Source organism: Phyllostomus hastatus, unplaced genomic scaffold (assembly GCF_019186645.2).
Source record: "Phyllostomus hastatus isolate PE091 unplaced genomic scaffold, TTU_PhHast_1.1 phas_contig_148, whole genome shotgun sequence".
NCBI classification, from domain to species: domain Eukaryota; kingdom Metazoa; phylum Chordata; class Mammalia; order Chiroptera; family Phyllostomidae; genus Phyllostomus; species Phyllostomus hastatus.
Window position 1 is genome coordinate 23,631,553 of NW_025333607.1, and position 16,120 is coordinate 23,647,672.

Consider the following 16,120-nt stretch of genomic DNA (forward strand, 5'->3'; position numbering starts at 1 on the left):
GCTGCTCCCACTGGGCCGGGCGGCTCTGAGGCCCGCCGGGGAGGCCGCCCTGCACCCCCAGAAATCCCCGAGTGGCCCACGGCCACGGCCCCACTATCTGTCTGCAGAGGCCCCGGTGGCTGCCACCAGCCCTCACTGTCACCGCCGCCGGGCCACTGGCCGGAGCCCAGAAAAGGGCAGTGACTCACCCGAGGCCTCGGGGCTGATGCCCAGCAGGTCCGGGGCTGGAGGGCAGAAGGGGGTGTCCGCCGGGAATCCCAGGAGGCCACCACCCCACCCCCCAGCCCAGCTCACGCCCTGCTTCTCAGGCCCCAGCCCGGAGCCCCGCGTCCGGAGCAGCCGGGCGGGCAGGCCCTGGGAGGGCAGCCGGTTTGGCCTCTCAGTGCCCAGGAGAGCAGAGGAAAACAGGGGCTTGCCCAAGGTCACCCAAGGGCACCTGCCCTGGAGGCAGAGCCTGGAATCAAACTCAGGCTTCCTGCCTCCATCCAGGGCTCTCCCCACATGCTCCGAGGCGCAGGGGGAAGCTATGGGTTCCGGCCAGCTGGAAAGGCGGCCGCCTTCACTCCGGGAGGGGGTCGGCCCCCCTGGGGGAGGGCTGGGGGCTCACGCTGTGGGGGCCCGCCAGGCGCTGCAGGTCAGATGACCACTTCACGTCACCCTCCTTGGAGGCAGGAGCTGCCTGCCTGGGCCGGGGCCAGACGGCACGACCTTGGGGGTCCTTCACAAGCCCCTTTATCCGGCTGGACTCCTGCCTGCCCCCGCCCCCCCCAGGGAAGGCCGAGCCCCTGCAGGGTGCCGGGGGTCAGGCATCCCCCAGACACAGCAGCAGCAGCTTCCGGGGAACCAGCAGGCGGAGGGGCTCGCGGCCCCGCGGCCTGCTGGGAGGAAGAGGCGCTCCGGGCGCCCCAGAGGCCGGGGCACCGAAGGGCGGCCGCCAGGGAGGCTGCACCCGCCTGGCCCCTCAGCAGGCCCCACGGGCACGGGGCCAGCAGGTGTCAGGGCCGCCACAGGCTCCGGGCCCCGGGGGTCCACGCCCCCGTTTTCCAGATGAAGGTCCGAGGCCCAGAGGGGTCGGCACTTGTCCAAGGTCACAGGCCGGGTGGAATGGGACGTCACGTTTCCCCGTGGAACCTACTGGCGCCCAGCCCCTCACGGCCCCTGGTCCCCAGGGGCCGCCGGACGCTGAGCTTGAGCCGAGGCCGGCCACCGAAGGCCGCAGGTCCCCAAGCGCCCGGGCTCAGAGCGGGAGCCCCGAGGGCCGGTTTGCCAGACCAGCCTGTGCCCACCTCCTCCTGAGCCTCGTCACTGAGCACCTCCACCGACCGGGCTCAGAGCTGTGCAGCAGCTTTTCCAAGGTCACACAGCAAACGGAGTGGGGCATGCGCTGTTAATTACCGCGGCCCTGTGGCCCCTTCCCCATCCCCCACCCTTTTTAGCCAGCATCCTGGGCCCTGATTCCACCAGTCCCCCGGCGGGGGCGCTTGCTGGAGAAGGAGAAAGTTTCTAGGAGACGAAGGGGCGGGAGAGGCCGCCACCTACCTGACCCCCACTGGGCACAGAGGAGGCGGGGTCCAGGCTGGCCAGGATCCCCGTGTACCCTGCTCTGCGCAAGAGGACCCCGAGCTCCGCCCGCGGGCCCTACGGCTCCATGGGCCGGGAGGAGGCCCCAGGCACCCCGCACCCACCTTCCCAAGTTCTCAGCCCCCACGCCCTGGCGCATCCACCTCCGCTTAGCTTGCCCTCCCCCCCTCCCCCGCTTGCTCCCCAAGACCATCCGCGGCTCCAGCGAGGAGAACCAGGTCTGGAGCGGGGGGTTCCCCAAGACCATTTGGGACACCTCCCACGGGGCTGCCCGGGCAGTTCCCTTGCGAGTGGGTTTCCGCAGCCCCGGCCCCACTGTGCGCTCGGTCCTGCACTGGGTTTATCCGGCGGGGAGCGCTGGGCCCAGGAAGTGCGAGTGTCCCACTCCGGCCACCCTGCCTGCATCCCCCACCCCCGCGCCCAGGCCCTGGGGGTGGCCGCAGGTGGCCCGGGGCACGCGGCTTCGCTCGGGACCCAGGGCTGCCCAGGCAGGCGCCCCGCCCGGCTCCTCTTACCGGGGCGTCCGGCCGCACTGCGGCCCGAGCTCGTGGGGAGCGCCGAAGGCGGGACAGCCGGGGCCCCTCCGCCCCTTCGCACCGCCGGGCGCTGCGGCTCCTCCGCCGGCTCGTCGCGCGCGCCGGCTCTGCGGTAGTAACAGCCCGAGCCGCTCCCCCGCCGCCGCCAATTGACATGCTCCTCACATCAGTCCGCACACCGAGCGGCCGGTGCCCCACCAGGGCGATCCCCAGCGGCCAAGCGCGACCCTCACCCCGGCAACCCCCGCGCCTGCGCCTCCCGGGGCGCCCAAGCCCCTCTCCTCCAGGGGCTGCTGCGGGCTTGCAGGCAGGGGACGGGTGTGCGGGGGGACGCGCGTGGGGGAACGGATGCCACTGGGCGCGCCCCCGGAGAAGTTTGGGGTGGCGAGGCAGCTTCGCGTCCCCGGAGTCCGTGGGACAACACGGAGAAATCCCCGCCCACTCCGTGCGCTCCTGCGCGCCCCCACAGCCCCCGCCGCCCACCGGCTTCGGGAGCCTCCCGGGCAGGGCGGGGATTGGCTGCGGGCGGGGCGGGCGGGGCGGCAGCCGATCTGCTCCGGGGGGCGCGGAGGAAGGTTCCCTGAGCCGGGGAAGAGAGGAGAGGGAGGGAGCGGCAGGGTGATGCAGACAAAGGGCAGGATCCGGAGCGGCCGGGGAGGCGCGGTGCCTTCTGCCCCCAGAACCCCGGCCGCCGCTGGCCTCCCGGGGAGCGGAGACAGCGGGGCGCAGGACCCGGCCTGGCCCCCGGGTCGGAGCCCACCACGGGGCTCGGCCGCAGGCACCCGGCAGCCCTGGGGGCATCTCCGCCCTCTGCAGGCTGGAGGGGCAGGGGCAGGGGCGCTGGGAGCCTGGGCACCCCTCCTCCGCCTCCGTCCCCAGAACCCCCGCGGAGACCTCGGGACCCCAGCTCAGAGTTCCCGCGGCCAACTGGCCCGTCCCCCTCGTCCCGCCCCCCTGGGCTTCGCCGCGCGCAGCCCCTTCCTCTCTGCGCCCTCGGATCCCCGGGATTTCCCGCTCACTCAGCGGATCCAGTCTTCTCCGCCTCCCCCGCGCCCCGCCCCCCCGCGCTCCCGCGGCCACTGCAGCGCTGCGGCAACGCGCCCCATGCCGGGCTGCAGCCTGTCTCCGACCCGCGGGCCGCGGCGGCTCGCTCGTCACCGTGCCCGGCCGGGGCGCGGAAAAAGCTGACTCGGCATTTCCGGGCTCCAGCAAGTCAGGCGGCGCGCGCGCCGCGCGCAGGGGCTGCGCGTTGGCATCCGCGCTGGGGGCAGGACTGACGCCTGAGAGCCCCCCGCCCCCTGCCACTCTTCGGAGGGAAAAGGGACCTGAGGGCCCAGAGCTCAAGGTCAGAGGCTGGCAGGAGGGCACAGGGATTCCCCGACTCCTCCGCGCCGAGGCTGGGCTCCCTCTCCGAGGCGGGGAGAGACAGGCTGCGTCTGCCCGGAGGAGGGAAGAAAGGGCGGAAAGTTCAGGGGGTTCGGGTTGGACCTTGGGATTTCCTGACGCCGAGGGTCCTGGGGCACGGCGGGCTGCAGGAAAGCCTCTGCCCAGTGACTGCTGCCTGGGCTGCCTGGACGCAGGGCGCGGACCGAACCGCCCCGCAGCCCCTGCTCCTAGAGGAGACCCAAAGTCCCCCGGACCCTGCCTCCCCTAAAGCCAGCCGCAGTGAGGTGGGGTTTGATCGCAGAGAATGAAGCACTGGGGTGGAACTGGGCCCACTCCTTCTAAAAATAGCTGTGTTTGACAGAGAAGCTTCACGTGTGTGCGCTGGGGGGTCCTGGGGGGCAGGGGACGGGTGCACAGGCAGGCTGCTGGGCGAGACCGGGGGCACGAGCGTTGTGGTCCCTGGGGAAGAAGCGGCTGAGGTTGCTCAGAGCCTCCGAGGCCCTGAGGGACCCCCCACATGCGGGGGCAACAGCAGCTCACAGCCTCGTCGCCCACGGTCCTTTCCAACAGCCCCAGGCAGCCCCAAGGCAGGGAGGGGATGACCTGCCCCTCCCTGGTGCCACGCCAAGTCCCAGGAGGCTGGGGCTGAAGATGAGAGTGCCCTCACAGGTGGAGGTGACCAGGTCGGACCCAAGACTGCTGGACTCTGATGCTGGTCCGTTCTTTCCACTCAGAAGACCCCCACCTGTCACTACTTGTCACCTGGAGTCCCAGAAGCTACAAAAGGCCCCCCCACACCTCTCTCGTTTTCCTGAAGTGTCTGCGTGTCCGTTTCTATGTGGACATTGCTGCACCCCTTTTACAGAGTTGCAAAGTTGAGGTGCATTTTCCACTCAGCCACACGAGCTGACGGGGGAGTCTGCCCTGGCGTCCGCAGGCGGCCACCCGTTTCCAGGGGGGGCAGAGGTGGGTTGCTGGGGGAGCCAGGCCGTGGCCCTGACCCCCCGCTCCCGGGGTTTCTGTGGGTCACCACACTGACTACTCCGTGCCTCCTCCCCTGGAGGAGGAAGAGGTCCCAGTCGGGGAGGCTGGGGACCTGGGTTCTGGGTGCTCCTGGGGTGTTCAGGCCACTTGGGGAGCAAGGAGAAGAAGTGTCTGTCCTGGGCGAACTGGCTGTGTGGCCTTGGCCCCGAGTTGCTGTCTCTGGGGTGATGTCTCGGAGCCCCAAGATCCTGCGTCCTTGTCAGGGGAGGGAGGTCGCCACTCAGGCCCCAGCGCCCGGGCAGCCGGGGGTCCCTCTCTGCCGCGCACTCCAGCCCCGCACAGGGGCACAGCCTGCCCGCTGCCCAGCCCCAGGAGCGCCCCCCGGGGATGCCGGCAGCTGAGTGTCTGGCTCCAAACGGTCTTCAGGCCCCAGTGCCTTCGCTGCGGCTTAACCGGATAAGCTAATTAACTTAACTAATTGCTCCTGAACGCCGATGTTTCGGTCACGTGACCCAGGCAGGCACATTCTCCCAAGAATGCCGCCATGCTGCTGGCCCCCCTGATAGCCCTGCGCGCCCGTCCTGGTAGTGGGCAGCACCCCCCCCCGTGCAAGCACAGCTTTGGGTCAGGGCCGATGTCCTGCAGTGTCCGTCCCCGTGGCTTCCACGGCCGGGGAGCTCAGGTGCCGGCTCTCCGGCTCTGGGAACGCAGCCGCCAACGCCCCCTGGCTCTGCCGTTCCCGCTCCCGAGGTTTCCATCCACTGCGGCGCCCTGGCCACACTCCGCTGGACAAGACCCAGTGAGTCTGCGTCCTCCAAACAGGACGTCCAGAGAGGGACAGCACACCCCTGAGGAGAGTCAGTCAGCCCAGGTGCCCAGGTCAAGGGCAGGGCCAGCCTGGAGCAGAGCTTGCCCAAACCCATCCACACGGGAGGCGATCGGAAGAGATCCGGCAACAGGGTGACCTCTCTCCCCAGCCAGGCCGCCCTGTGCCCAGTCGCGGGGAGGTGGGGGACGGGGCTCAGCACCTTAGACAGTGGGCGAGGGGTGGGGTGAGTCAAGACCCTGGACAGAGGCAGGGGTCAGGACCAGGGGCAGGGGTGGGAGGTCAGGACCCTGGACATAGGGGTCAGGACCCTGGACGGGGGGCGGTCAGGACCCTGGACAGGAGGTGGGGGCAGGTCCTGGGGCAGAGGTGCTCTGCTTTGGCGGAAGATGGGGCTGCCAGGTGGCCCTGGGGAAAGGCCTGGGGGTGCAGCCGGCCAGCTCTGCGCACTGGAATGTGTTGGTGGGTCACCGTGTTCCTCCCTCTGCCCCCTCAAAAGCGAGCACACCCCAGGCTGGCTTTGGGGTCTTGGCCCCCTACCCGGCCTCCCTCCTGCGCCGGTGGCGGCAGCACCCTGGCCCAGAGCTGAAAGCAGCAGTCTGGCCGAGGCCCTGGGAGGCCCTGGGAGGCCCCTGTCACCCTGACAAGGTCAGGACGCTGTGCTGCAGCCAGTGCTGTGAGGGCCTGGAGGGTGAGGGCGGGGGGCTCCCGGGGGCGCCCCAGGAAGCCCGGGTGTGGCATTGCCGTGGCATCGCTAAGGCAGCCACTGTCCCCCACGGCTGCCCTAAACTGCTGATCCAGACTCGCCAACCCCTCCGCAGGGGGGGTGCTCTGGCCCCACCGTCCCCTCTCGGGGCATGCCCCAGTCCCCCAGAGGCCACCTGCCCTGGCCCCGGGTGACCTTGGGCAAGTCGCTTCTCTGGGCCTCGGGTTCCTTGCCAGTCCAGTGCAGGGACTGGACTGGGCAGTTTCCCAGGGCCCTTCTGGCTCGGAGCCTGTGAGCTGGGAAATGAGGTGGGTGGGTGCAGAAGCTGCCTGGCCTTCTTCTGGAGACAAAGAGGAAAAAACAATGAGGCCTCTCACCCCGGACAGTGCCGGGAAGGGGCTATGCAGGTTTCAGCTCAACGTGCCTTTGGTGGCAGAGGACCAGGGTGCTGTGACGGAGCACCCAGGGCCCAAGAAGCACCTCCCAGCCTGGCCACCGCATTCACTGCCACCACCCCCAACAGTGGCCACCTCCACCTCGGCTGCACCGGTGCCCCAGGCCCCAGCCGGCTGGCGGAGTGGCGGCGACCCACTTCCCTGCCCCTGGCCCCAGGCGCAGCCCCGGGCCGCCCGCTCCTCCTGGGAGGCACTACAGTGCAGTCCTCGGGCTTTCCTTCTTGTTGTTAGCTCTCTTCTTCCCCTGGAAGTCCTCGATCCCGGGGACACCTGCAGTCCCCTTGCCTGGGGGGGGCGTGGTCTGGAGCTGGGCCGTCGCCCTCCTTCTCAGGGGCCAGGCCGCCTTGTCCCCGCCCCTGGGGGAGCGAGGCCAGGACACAGGCTGGCAGAGCCTCCGTGTCCATGGAGCTGGGGCGCCTCTCAGCGACCGGGTCCCCGGGGCCCCTCTGTCTCAGAGGCCCAGACGCCTTGAGACTCGAGAGTCAGCCTCTCCCTCTCTTTCTCTCTCTGAGTGAGGTTTTTCTGGCAGTGGCGGGGGGGAGACCATGCCCCTTTGGCACATCGAGTGCCGCGTCTGCTGAGGGTCTCGAGAAGGCCCCCAGGACAGCCACCTCCTCCTCAGCGAGGGGGTCTCCCACCCCGACCCCAGTTCCACCTCGTGCTCTCCGGTTTCGTCTTCAAAGAGCCTTCCCACCCAGCCCTGCCTCCCAGGTAAAAAGGCAACGTGCTCCGTCCACCAGCTGAGAACGAACCCCGGGGAGGAACCCCGAGGAGGAGACGGCCCCTGCCAGCGGCCCCTCTCAGCTCCCCGGGTCTCCGAGGGCTGCAGGGAGACGGGGTGGGGGGGCGGGGGGGGGCCCTGCGGACAGACAGCGGAGGCGCAGGCAGGAGAGAGCGCGCGGCCGGCCGGGGCAGCAGCGGGCCTGCCTCGGAGAGGAGCGGGCCAGGGCCAGGGCCAGGGGCGGCCGCACGTGCTCTCCCGCCCCGAGCTCTCGCCCTGCGACCTGGAGGGGCCGGGAGGGCGGGCTGCCCCCCGCCGGTGGTGGGTCTCTCTGGGGCCCAGATGGCCTCCGCTCAGGGGCAGCCAGGGCACAGGGGCTGAGCCAATCTGGGTACAGCCCAGGGACAGGTGCCACCAGTCTGCCATCTGCCAAGCAGGTGACAGCCACTGGCAGGTGACTCGGGGGAGGGGCAGGGGGCTCCGGTGCCCAGAGCAGCTGCCTGCAGGACCAGAGACTCCTGGGGCTCCGAGAGCGGGCCTTCCGGCGCTGGGCAGCACGGAGGCTGTTCAGTGAAAACAAGCCAACCCTCCACCCGGGAGGGAGACGCTGCCCGCCCTGTCTGTCTTCCCACCAGAGCTCCCCCCTGAGGCCAGGGCAGGGCTGGCTCCAGGGCCCATAAGGGGACGGGACAGGCCGCCAGGAAAGCCGAGGGCGCCCCAGGAGGCAGGGTGGTGCCCGCCAGCCCGGACTGTGTGTACTGGGGTGAGCTGGCCAACGTCTCAGGGCCTGTCTCCTCGTCTGGGGAGGGTGGCGGCAGCCACGCCTCACAGGGCTGCAGGGAGGCTCGCAGGACACAGTGGACACGGGCCTCCGTCTCGAAGGAAGCTGCCTGCCCCCCCCCCGCCCCCCTGTGCCCCCGTGCCCCCTGCCCCCCGTGCCCCCCCACCCCCCATGCCCCTGTGCCCCCGTGCCAGGGGGCAGAGAGGCAGGATTCCCACCCCAGCGGCCGGACCGCGGCCTCCGTATCCGGCGCGCACCCCACGTCTCCGGGAGCTGCCGGACCCCCAGGCCCCAGGGCTGCGACTCTGCAGACTCTGCTCAGGCGCCCGGAGCGTGTGACACGGGTCCCGCAGGCCACACCACGCTCAGGACAGCAGGGAGGGCCCAAGCCCAGGACACGGGCAGTGTGGCTGCGTCCCACAGCCTCGCCCCTCGCCTGACCCGGCCCTGGACACAGGGCTCCCGGAGCTCCGCACTTTCCCGCCGCGGCCACCCACTCACATGCGCATCCCCGAGCCAGTGCCTCGCCCAGCGGGTGCCAGAGAGCAGCTGCGGAGCCAGACCCCCGGTGCCGCGACCCTGCAGCAGCACAAGCCCCAGGCCTCCTGGGCCACTGGGCACACGTGACTGTTGACTCCCTGACTCACTCACTCACTCAATCACTCACTCACTCACTCACTCAATATGCTAGGTGCCCAGGTTGATGCCTGCAGAGACTCCTTGTCAGAAAAAGGCCAAGGAAGAGATGGCCCTTAGGGACCACATGCCCTTGGGGACCCTCAGGTCCAACCCCCAAGGCAGAGGACAGTGTCAGATGGCTGCTGTCCCCCCCACACACACACAGGCAGCCAGAGGGGACCAGCTGCCGCTCCACAGCCCACGGAGCGGGCGGCTGGGCAGGATGCGGGTCTGGACGGCACGGACGGCCATGTCCTCCTCCCCGGCTCACTCAGCACCTCTGCTGGGAGCAAGGTACGTCTCTCCTCCGACCCAGCCCTGAACCCCCACATAATCCCGTGCTTCGTCTTTACGTGTGAGGACGGGCTGACCCCCGACACGGCGTCAGGCCACCGATAGCCACCCCCGGGGCCGCACTGCCCACTCAGGGCCTGGAGCTGCCTGGCACTGGGGAGGCTCAGCCCGTGGCCTCGATTTTTCAAGCCGAGCCGGCATCCGTCGCCGGCCACCGCGGCCAGTCTCCGCTCCAAGGGGCAGGTGTTCGGAGAGGATGCTCAGCGGGCGCTGGCCCGCTCGCTCCGCCCCGCGGGAGTGCTCTCGGGCTCTCCGGCCGTTGGAGCTCCAGCCAGCCTGGCCCTATCGTGCAGACGGGTGGCTCAGGTCCCGGGTCAGGTCTCGTTTCTCTCGGGGGCCAGAGCCAGTCCGTCCGCTGCACTCGCTCACTCGCCCACTCACTAGTCCACCGGTCGAGCACCGGGAGCACCGGTGCCTGCACACGGGGTGACCGGACGGGCCCCTGGCCTCGTCACACAACACAGCACCGTAAGCGTGCTGGTCCGCATGGGCAGCGAGAGGGCCGGGGTTCCCGTGTGCGAGGGAGAGTGGGACCACGCAAGCACACGCGTGGGAAGGGCAGAGGGGACACGGGAGCGCAGGCCGGGAAGCGGCCAGAGGCGCGGTGTGTGCGAGGCTGGCGGCAGGAGGAGGACAGGACCAGGTCCTCGGGTGGCAGGGCTTCCCTAGGGACCGGGAATCGCGCCTGCGGACCCCGAGCGTCTGGGGGCCTGGCTGGGGGCGGGCTGTGCGTCTGGCTGACCGGCAGCACTCCAGCTGGCGGTGACACTCCGGGCCATGGCCTCCAGGGAGCCTGCTGGTTCCTCCACAGAGGACGAAGCGCGGCCCCCACCTGCTCAGCTGCAGGACACGAGGCCGCTCCCGTCACTGACCAGCAGGGGCGGGGGCGGGGGCGGGGCGGGGGCCGGCGGGCTGCAGAGCGCCTGGCGCCCCACCTTCTCCGGGCGCACGCCGGGACCTCCCGGGGACACGGTGCACAGCGGCGCCCTGCCCCCACGCCATCTGCGGCTCCACTTTCCACAGGTTCAGCGGCCCAGGGCCAACCGCGGCCTGGGAACGTGAACTCCCCGCAACCCCGGGCCGCCCCTGCCGCTCCGCAGCGGTGACGTGTGATGCGGTTCCTGAGCGCGGGGGCGGGGCCAGACTGAGACCCGCCCCCACACTCACGCTTCTGCGAGGGGTGGTCACAGGTGGGACTGCTTTAGAGTTTACAGGGCTAAAGACTCGGGGACACACAGCTAGAGTAGGGGAAGGTCACAGGGACGACCGCCATGCATCCCGCGCCTCCTGGTGCCGGGACTCTGTGTTCCCGGGATCCGTCCCGTCTGTCCCCCAGGGCATTGCGGACACGCGGGTGTCCCTCCCCCGTACCCCAGAGGAGAAACCACTGGGGTGCGGCCCGTGACCCTGCCCCTTGTGAGGGCCCGTGCTCGACGCCCCTCGTGGAGCTCTGGGGGCAGGCGGAGGGACTCAGGGCAAACCCGGAGCCTCGACAGAGAGACCAGGCCGCAGGCAACAGGGCGTGGGAGCGCTGGGCCTGAACTCTGACCCCCACGAGACCAAATTCCCTTCGGCACCCGGCACGGGGGAGCCACGGGCGGAACGCTGGGGGGCACACCGGGGGCTGCAGGCGGCTGGAGCGCTGCAGAACCGCCCGCCCCCTGGCGGCCGTGGCCAGGACCTGCGCCCTTCCCGGAGTCATTTGCTGCGCAGACGGGGAGGGGGAGGGGCGCAGGGGCGCAGGGGCGCGGGCAGGGCATCAAGATTGATGGAGTTCCCGCCACAGCTACTCTCCGCCCTGCGTGGGAGCCGAGACGCAGGCGGCGCGTCTGCTTCTGAACAGCAGGCGCGGGACACGGCGGGGGGCGGGCCCCTCGCACCCGGGGTCTGGCGCAGCTGTCGAGGGCGCAGCCGACAGGGAGGGACGGACGGCCGCGGTCGGCACTCCGCACCGAAGGCCGGCCTTCACTGCCTCCCGCCGCGGCCGACGCCAGCTCTGCCCACGCCGGGCAGCGCCGCGCGCCACAGAGAAGAGCAAAGGGGCGGCGTGCTGGGCGGCCCTGGTGGCCGGAACCGGCCCCGACCGGAACCGGGCCAACAGACGAGCGTTCCCCCTCCCCCCACCCACGCGGACGCTGGGCCGGACCCCGGACCTCCGAGCCCCTGGGGCTGAGCCACAGCGACTTTAAAGACGTGCTTACTGGCACAGCCGCAACAGCACAATGTTTTAAATCTCCGGAAAAGATGCAGACGCAACGCCTGTGGGGTGAAAGCAGCTGATCCCAGGACAGGGGCAGGGGCAGGGCTGCCTCGGTGCTGGGGGTGGAGAGGGCCCGAGGATGTTCCAAACCCCTGGCCTAGGACGCAGCCCCGGGTGGGGAAAGGCCTGGCCGTCTGCGTGCGTCCGCCTCAGGCCCGGACAGGCCCAGGTCGCTCCTGCCCTCGGGCTGCCTGTCACCGGTCACCTGTCACCTGTCACGTGGGGGACGAGCACGGCCTTCCCGGGGGGAGTGACTGCAGGATGTCACTCCCCCCGGGAAGGCCGTGCGGAGCCGCTGCTGTGTCTGGGCCCCCCACACCCACATCCTTGGGGTGGGGGCTCGCACAGGCTCCTCCGGTGGGACACACCACCCAGAAGGGAGAGCTCAGTCGCTGCCACTGCCACCGAGGGGTGACCTCCAGCGCGTGCCCCCGCCCCCAGCTCCCTCCCTGCCCCGGGCCCCCTCCGCCACCGCCCCCCCAGAGATTTGCTCCTTGGTCCCCGCCGCCATCGCCGCAGCCTCCAGCGTGTTTCCCACATCTGTACAAGATCTGTTCGAGGCGGCGAGATCTATTAGCACACTCGCGCTCGGCGGCGGAGAGCGCGACCCCTCACAGAGTTCTGATCCCGTTCGCCGGCAGGAGCCCGGTGAGAAGCAGTGACTGGCAGGCGGCCAGGGCGGCCGGCGAGCGTCCGTGCCCACGTGTGTGGCGTGACGTGCGCACACACTGCCCACGGGGCGTGGGCTTCGGAAGTGACGCGTGTGCCCCGGAACCACACACGTCCGCGTCCGGCGGCTGACGGCAGCGCCTCTGTCCTCGCCGCACTGGGCCACGCCAGCCACGCCCCCGCGCCCTCCCCTCTGGCCACGCTGCTCCCCAAAGCCTGCCCACCTCCTCCCCCATCGCGCCGGCCCCGCGGCTCGCCCGACGGGCCCTGTGTTCTGCCATCGCACAGTCGGGGGGACACACACGCGGTGGCCAACCCCACAACACCGAGCCGTGACCGAGAGGCCTGTGGGAGCCGCACCCAACGGGGGCACAACTGGGGCGCGGCTCACAGAGCCCCCCTGAAGGGCTGCGGCCCCCGGGCCCAGCCCCGAGCTGGGGGACGCCCAGGAAGGGCGCCCCGCCTCAGGGTGACCGGCTCGTCTGCAGACGCCCCGAGGGTTCTGCTCAGGCCTCCGGGCTGGCGCCCCTCCAGCCTCCCACTCCCGGGGCCCCGGCCAGCCGGCGGCCAGGCGACACAGCGGAACACCACCCGGGGAGCAAGCGCAAGCTCCGGGCTCTCGCTGCACAGCCACGATTTCCGACCTCGCTGGGCCCTGGGCGCGCTGTGTCCCCCACCGGTCCGCAAGGGCCGGCTGCCGGGGCTCGGCCTCGGGGCAGACCAGGAAGCCGAGGAACCCACCCCGGTCGCCCCGCCAGCAGTGGCGGAAGCAGGTTGCATGCCAGCCCCCCTCGCTGCCCAGGCCGGCCTCCCAGAGGCCGTGGCCCTGCCCAGCCTGCAGCCCGCTGGGCCCCTCCCGGTCATGGGGTGCCCACCTCTGCTCTTCCCCCACGCAGCTGAGAGCCGCCCCAGCCCCACTTCCTGCACGGAACACACGCTCAGGGAGCCGCATGCCCCTCGGGTGCTGGGGACCGGAGGCCGGGTGGGAACTGTCCGGCCCAGAGGGGCCCGCCGCCCGGCCCCCAGGACGCTGCTGCCCTTCCTCCCGCGTGAGGCCAGCGCCCCACCCCCCACCTTCCACACCCCCCCCCCCGAGACCTTCCATTGCAGACAAACTCAAGTTTACCCGCTTGTGAGCCCACACACACACTCAGGGCCCACCCAGCCCCGGCCTCCGGCCCCACCGGTAACCGGCTGCCTGGTCGGTGCACCACCATTCCTAGTCAGCAGACTCCGGGCCCCAGGGGCCCGGGCCCTCATCCCGCCTCACCTCGATTCCACAGTTATCTCTGCTTCCTCGCCTGCCGCCGCCCCCTGCGCACGGCCAGGAGCCCCGTCTCTGCCGTGGCTGGACTTCCAAGCACCCAGGTCCGCTGGCGTGGCGCGCCCCCCACCCGGCGTCCAAGCTCTTCACTGCCTGGCGCAGCCCCACCGGCCTGCGGCCCTCAGGGCTGCCGCGCCGCTCCACCCCCCCAGGACACCCTCGGGTCGAGGGGTGGCCCCCGCCCTTCAAAGCCTTTCCTGGCGGTCGCCTCTGGAGGGCCGCCAGGCCTTGGCACCGCCGGCACGTGCATCCTTCCCAGAGTCCCGGACTCCTGCGTCCCGTGCCAGCGTCCCCTGGACCTGGGCTCGCGGGAGGCGGGGCCTGGCCGCTCTCTGCTGGCCCAGAACCCAGCACGGCCGCCCCTGAGTTGGGGCTCCAGACGTTCTAGCTAAATATAGCTTCTCGGAGTCCAGCATGAAACTCCTGGGGAGTCTCGTTAATGTGGGCCAGCACAGAGCCGCTGCCGACACGGGAAACCGGAGCACGGCAGCCTCCGCCTCCGGCAGACACACGACAGGCCTGCCGGGGGGGCTTCGTGGGGGCTCCTCCCTGCCCCCGGGCCCGTCGGCCCTGCTGCGCACCCAGCTGTACCCGACGGGGCAGGAAGGTGGGGAGGAGAGGGGGACCCAGGCAAGGGGCCTCCCCAGAACCTCCTGCCACTGGACCGGCCTTTCCCCTCACCTCTGCCCCGCCCCATCGGAGATGCTGCCGGAGAACCGCGCCAGCCTGCAGCGCTCACGGTCCGTCCGTCCAAGGAGCCGCAGGGCACTCACGGTCCGTCCGTCCAAGGAGCCTCAGCACTCACGGTCTGTCCGTCCAAGGAGCCGCAGGGCGCGAGGGCAGGTAGAGGGATCGATGCCGCGGCTCCTGAGCGCTCCTGGGTTCCAGAGGAGCCGGCTGAACGCTCGGGGGACCTGGGCGGCAGGGAAGGAGCCCGGACGACGGCTGTGCCATCGCGCCCTGGCACCCAAAGCCTCCGACCCGGGGCTCCGTCCAGCCCCTCGCCCATGTGCCGGTGGCCCTGGCAGGGCCGGCGCAGACCCGCCGACGCTGAGAGGGGCATGAGGTCCTCTGTGCACCAGCCCCAGGCACGCACGCACGCGCACACTCACACACATGCACACTCCCGCACACACTCGAGTACACACACACTCGTGCACACACAGCCCCCACCAGCCCTTGTCCCTGGCTGCCCCCAACCCTCCAGGCCCACCCCACCACCCAGCCTGACCCCGCAGGCCCCCCGGGCTCCAGGGGGCCGAGGGAGAGGGCAGAGTCCCTTCGGGGAGCCCAGGAAATAACACGTGTGAGCCGGCAGCTGCGAGGCGCCCGCCTCCCCTCCCGCGTCTGTCTCGTCTTAGTTAACAGCAGAGTCCCCAGAGCAGGGTCCTTAACTTCTCCGGGCGCCGCGCGAGGCCCTGGGAGGCCCCGAGGACAGCCCGTCCGCCTCTGGGGCAGGAAAGGCTTCGGTACGACTCCAGGACCTTCGCCGGGCCGCCCTGCAGGGGGCGCAGCCGGGTGGGCCCAGCTGTGCTCTGGCAAGGGTGCAGGGAGCACAGGGGAATCCAATGAACCACTGGCCCTGGTTTCCAAAACGACCCAACTCTTCCGCCCTCGGGAGGAAGGCATGGACGGAAGACGAGACCGCACCTTCCAGAGGCAGAGGGGGGAGAGAGTCTGGGGCGCGGACCCCTGAGAGCTGGGGGCCGGGCGGGGCTTCCGCCTGCCCCTTCCCAACGCTCTGCCATCAGACACACCGGGTGTCTCCCTTCCAGCCCCACGGGCGCAGGTTTCAGGACAAGTCCTCTGGGGCCTGTCGCTGCTCCAGGGAGAACGACTGTGCGGCTCCTGCTCCGCTGCCGGGGGGCGGGCTCTCGTGCTGAGGGCTCGCTCCCGGCACGCCCAGGGGCGGCGGGCGGCGAGGCCAGCGGGAAGCGGTCTCCGAGGGTCCCGAGCACGGAGTGCACAGGTGTGCGGGGGCCTTGGGGAGCTGCCGGGAGCCCCCGAAGTGGGCGCGGGCACACCCTCCAGAGAGGACCTGCCCGGGGACGTGGCCCTGTCCCACCAGCTCTGCGGCCCACAGGTCACTTCTGCCACTTTCCCGCTTCGGCCCATCTGCTCCGTGTCATCCCCACCTCAGACAGAGACACAGACAGACAGAGACGGAGAGACAGACAGATGGGGCCTCGAGGAAAACAGCCAGGCCACCGCTCCTCTGCTTCCTTCCCGAAGGTGACGCCTGGTCCCCCCGGCCTGAGAAGGAGGTCACACGGTCCGGGCAGGGGCTCCCCACTCCCAGTTCCCCAAGCAGCCAGGAACAAGTTACCCCGGAACCTGGTTCCTGCGCCGTGGGGCACGAGCAGGGGGAGAACCATGGCTGACAGGCCCGAGAGCCTCTGTGCCGTACTCTCTGGGCCTCACTTTCCCCATCTGTGAAATGGGCCAATGCAATGTGCCATGGCTCCCTGAACGCCCAGCCTCAGCTGGTGAATGCAAGGACGAGGGCTTCACGTGGCCCTCGGCAAGGACACGTCCATGCCCGCGGATGGAGGAGCCTGGGGCGGGGGGGCCCAGCCTCGGCCTCCTGCGTCAGCCCAGCTACCAGGGAGAGACCGGGTCGAGCCGGAGGAGGGACTTGGCTCTAGACCCACAACCCTGAGGTGCGTTTTCCTCTCTGTCCAGCAAGCGTTCCCCACCCAGACCCACTCCCGCAAAGCTGCAGGACACCCTGTGGGGAGAGCTGTGGACCAAGCCACCCAGGAGCCTGTGCAGTGGGGGGCTCGGGCCCAGACCACAGGGAGAACGTCCCGAGGACAGGAGGAGTGGTGAGGCGTGGACGTGGGTGTGGGCGGTTCTCGG

At 70.7% G+C, this 16,120-nt stretch overlaps 2 protein-coding genes across 4 annotated transcripts in view; both read right to left on the minus strand.

The window, feature by feature from the left end:
- Nucleotides 1–16,120, minus strand: part of SYT2 (synaptotagmin 2) — a 38,954-nt gene that overhangs the window by 9,178 nt on the left and 13,656 nt on the right. The window contains exon 1 of one of the 3 annotated variants that reach the window (XM_045861260.1): nt 13,208–13,305. The exons of 1 other annotated variant lie outside the window; for it this stretch is intronic. The gene's annotated coding sequence lies outside the window, so the exon portion shown is untranslated. Of the gene's footprint in view, nt 1–2,096; nt 2,160–13,207; nt 13,306–16,120 lie in introns of those variants that run through there. One more of the 3 variants, XM_045861254.1, reaches the window with a different exon arrangement.
- Nucleotides 139–12,889, minus strand: LOC123832541 (collagen alpha-1(III) chain-like). The gene is made up of 4 exons (XM_045860217.1): nt 12,298–12,889; nt 2,097–3,442; nt 1,540–1,638; nt 139–354 (listed from the first exon to the last, which is right to left on the minus strand). The coding sequence occupies exons 1-4, from the start codon at nt 12,887–12,889 to the stop codon at nt 139–141; spliced, it is 2,253 nt and encodes a 750-aa protein (XP_045716173.1).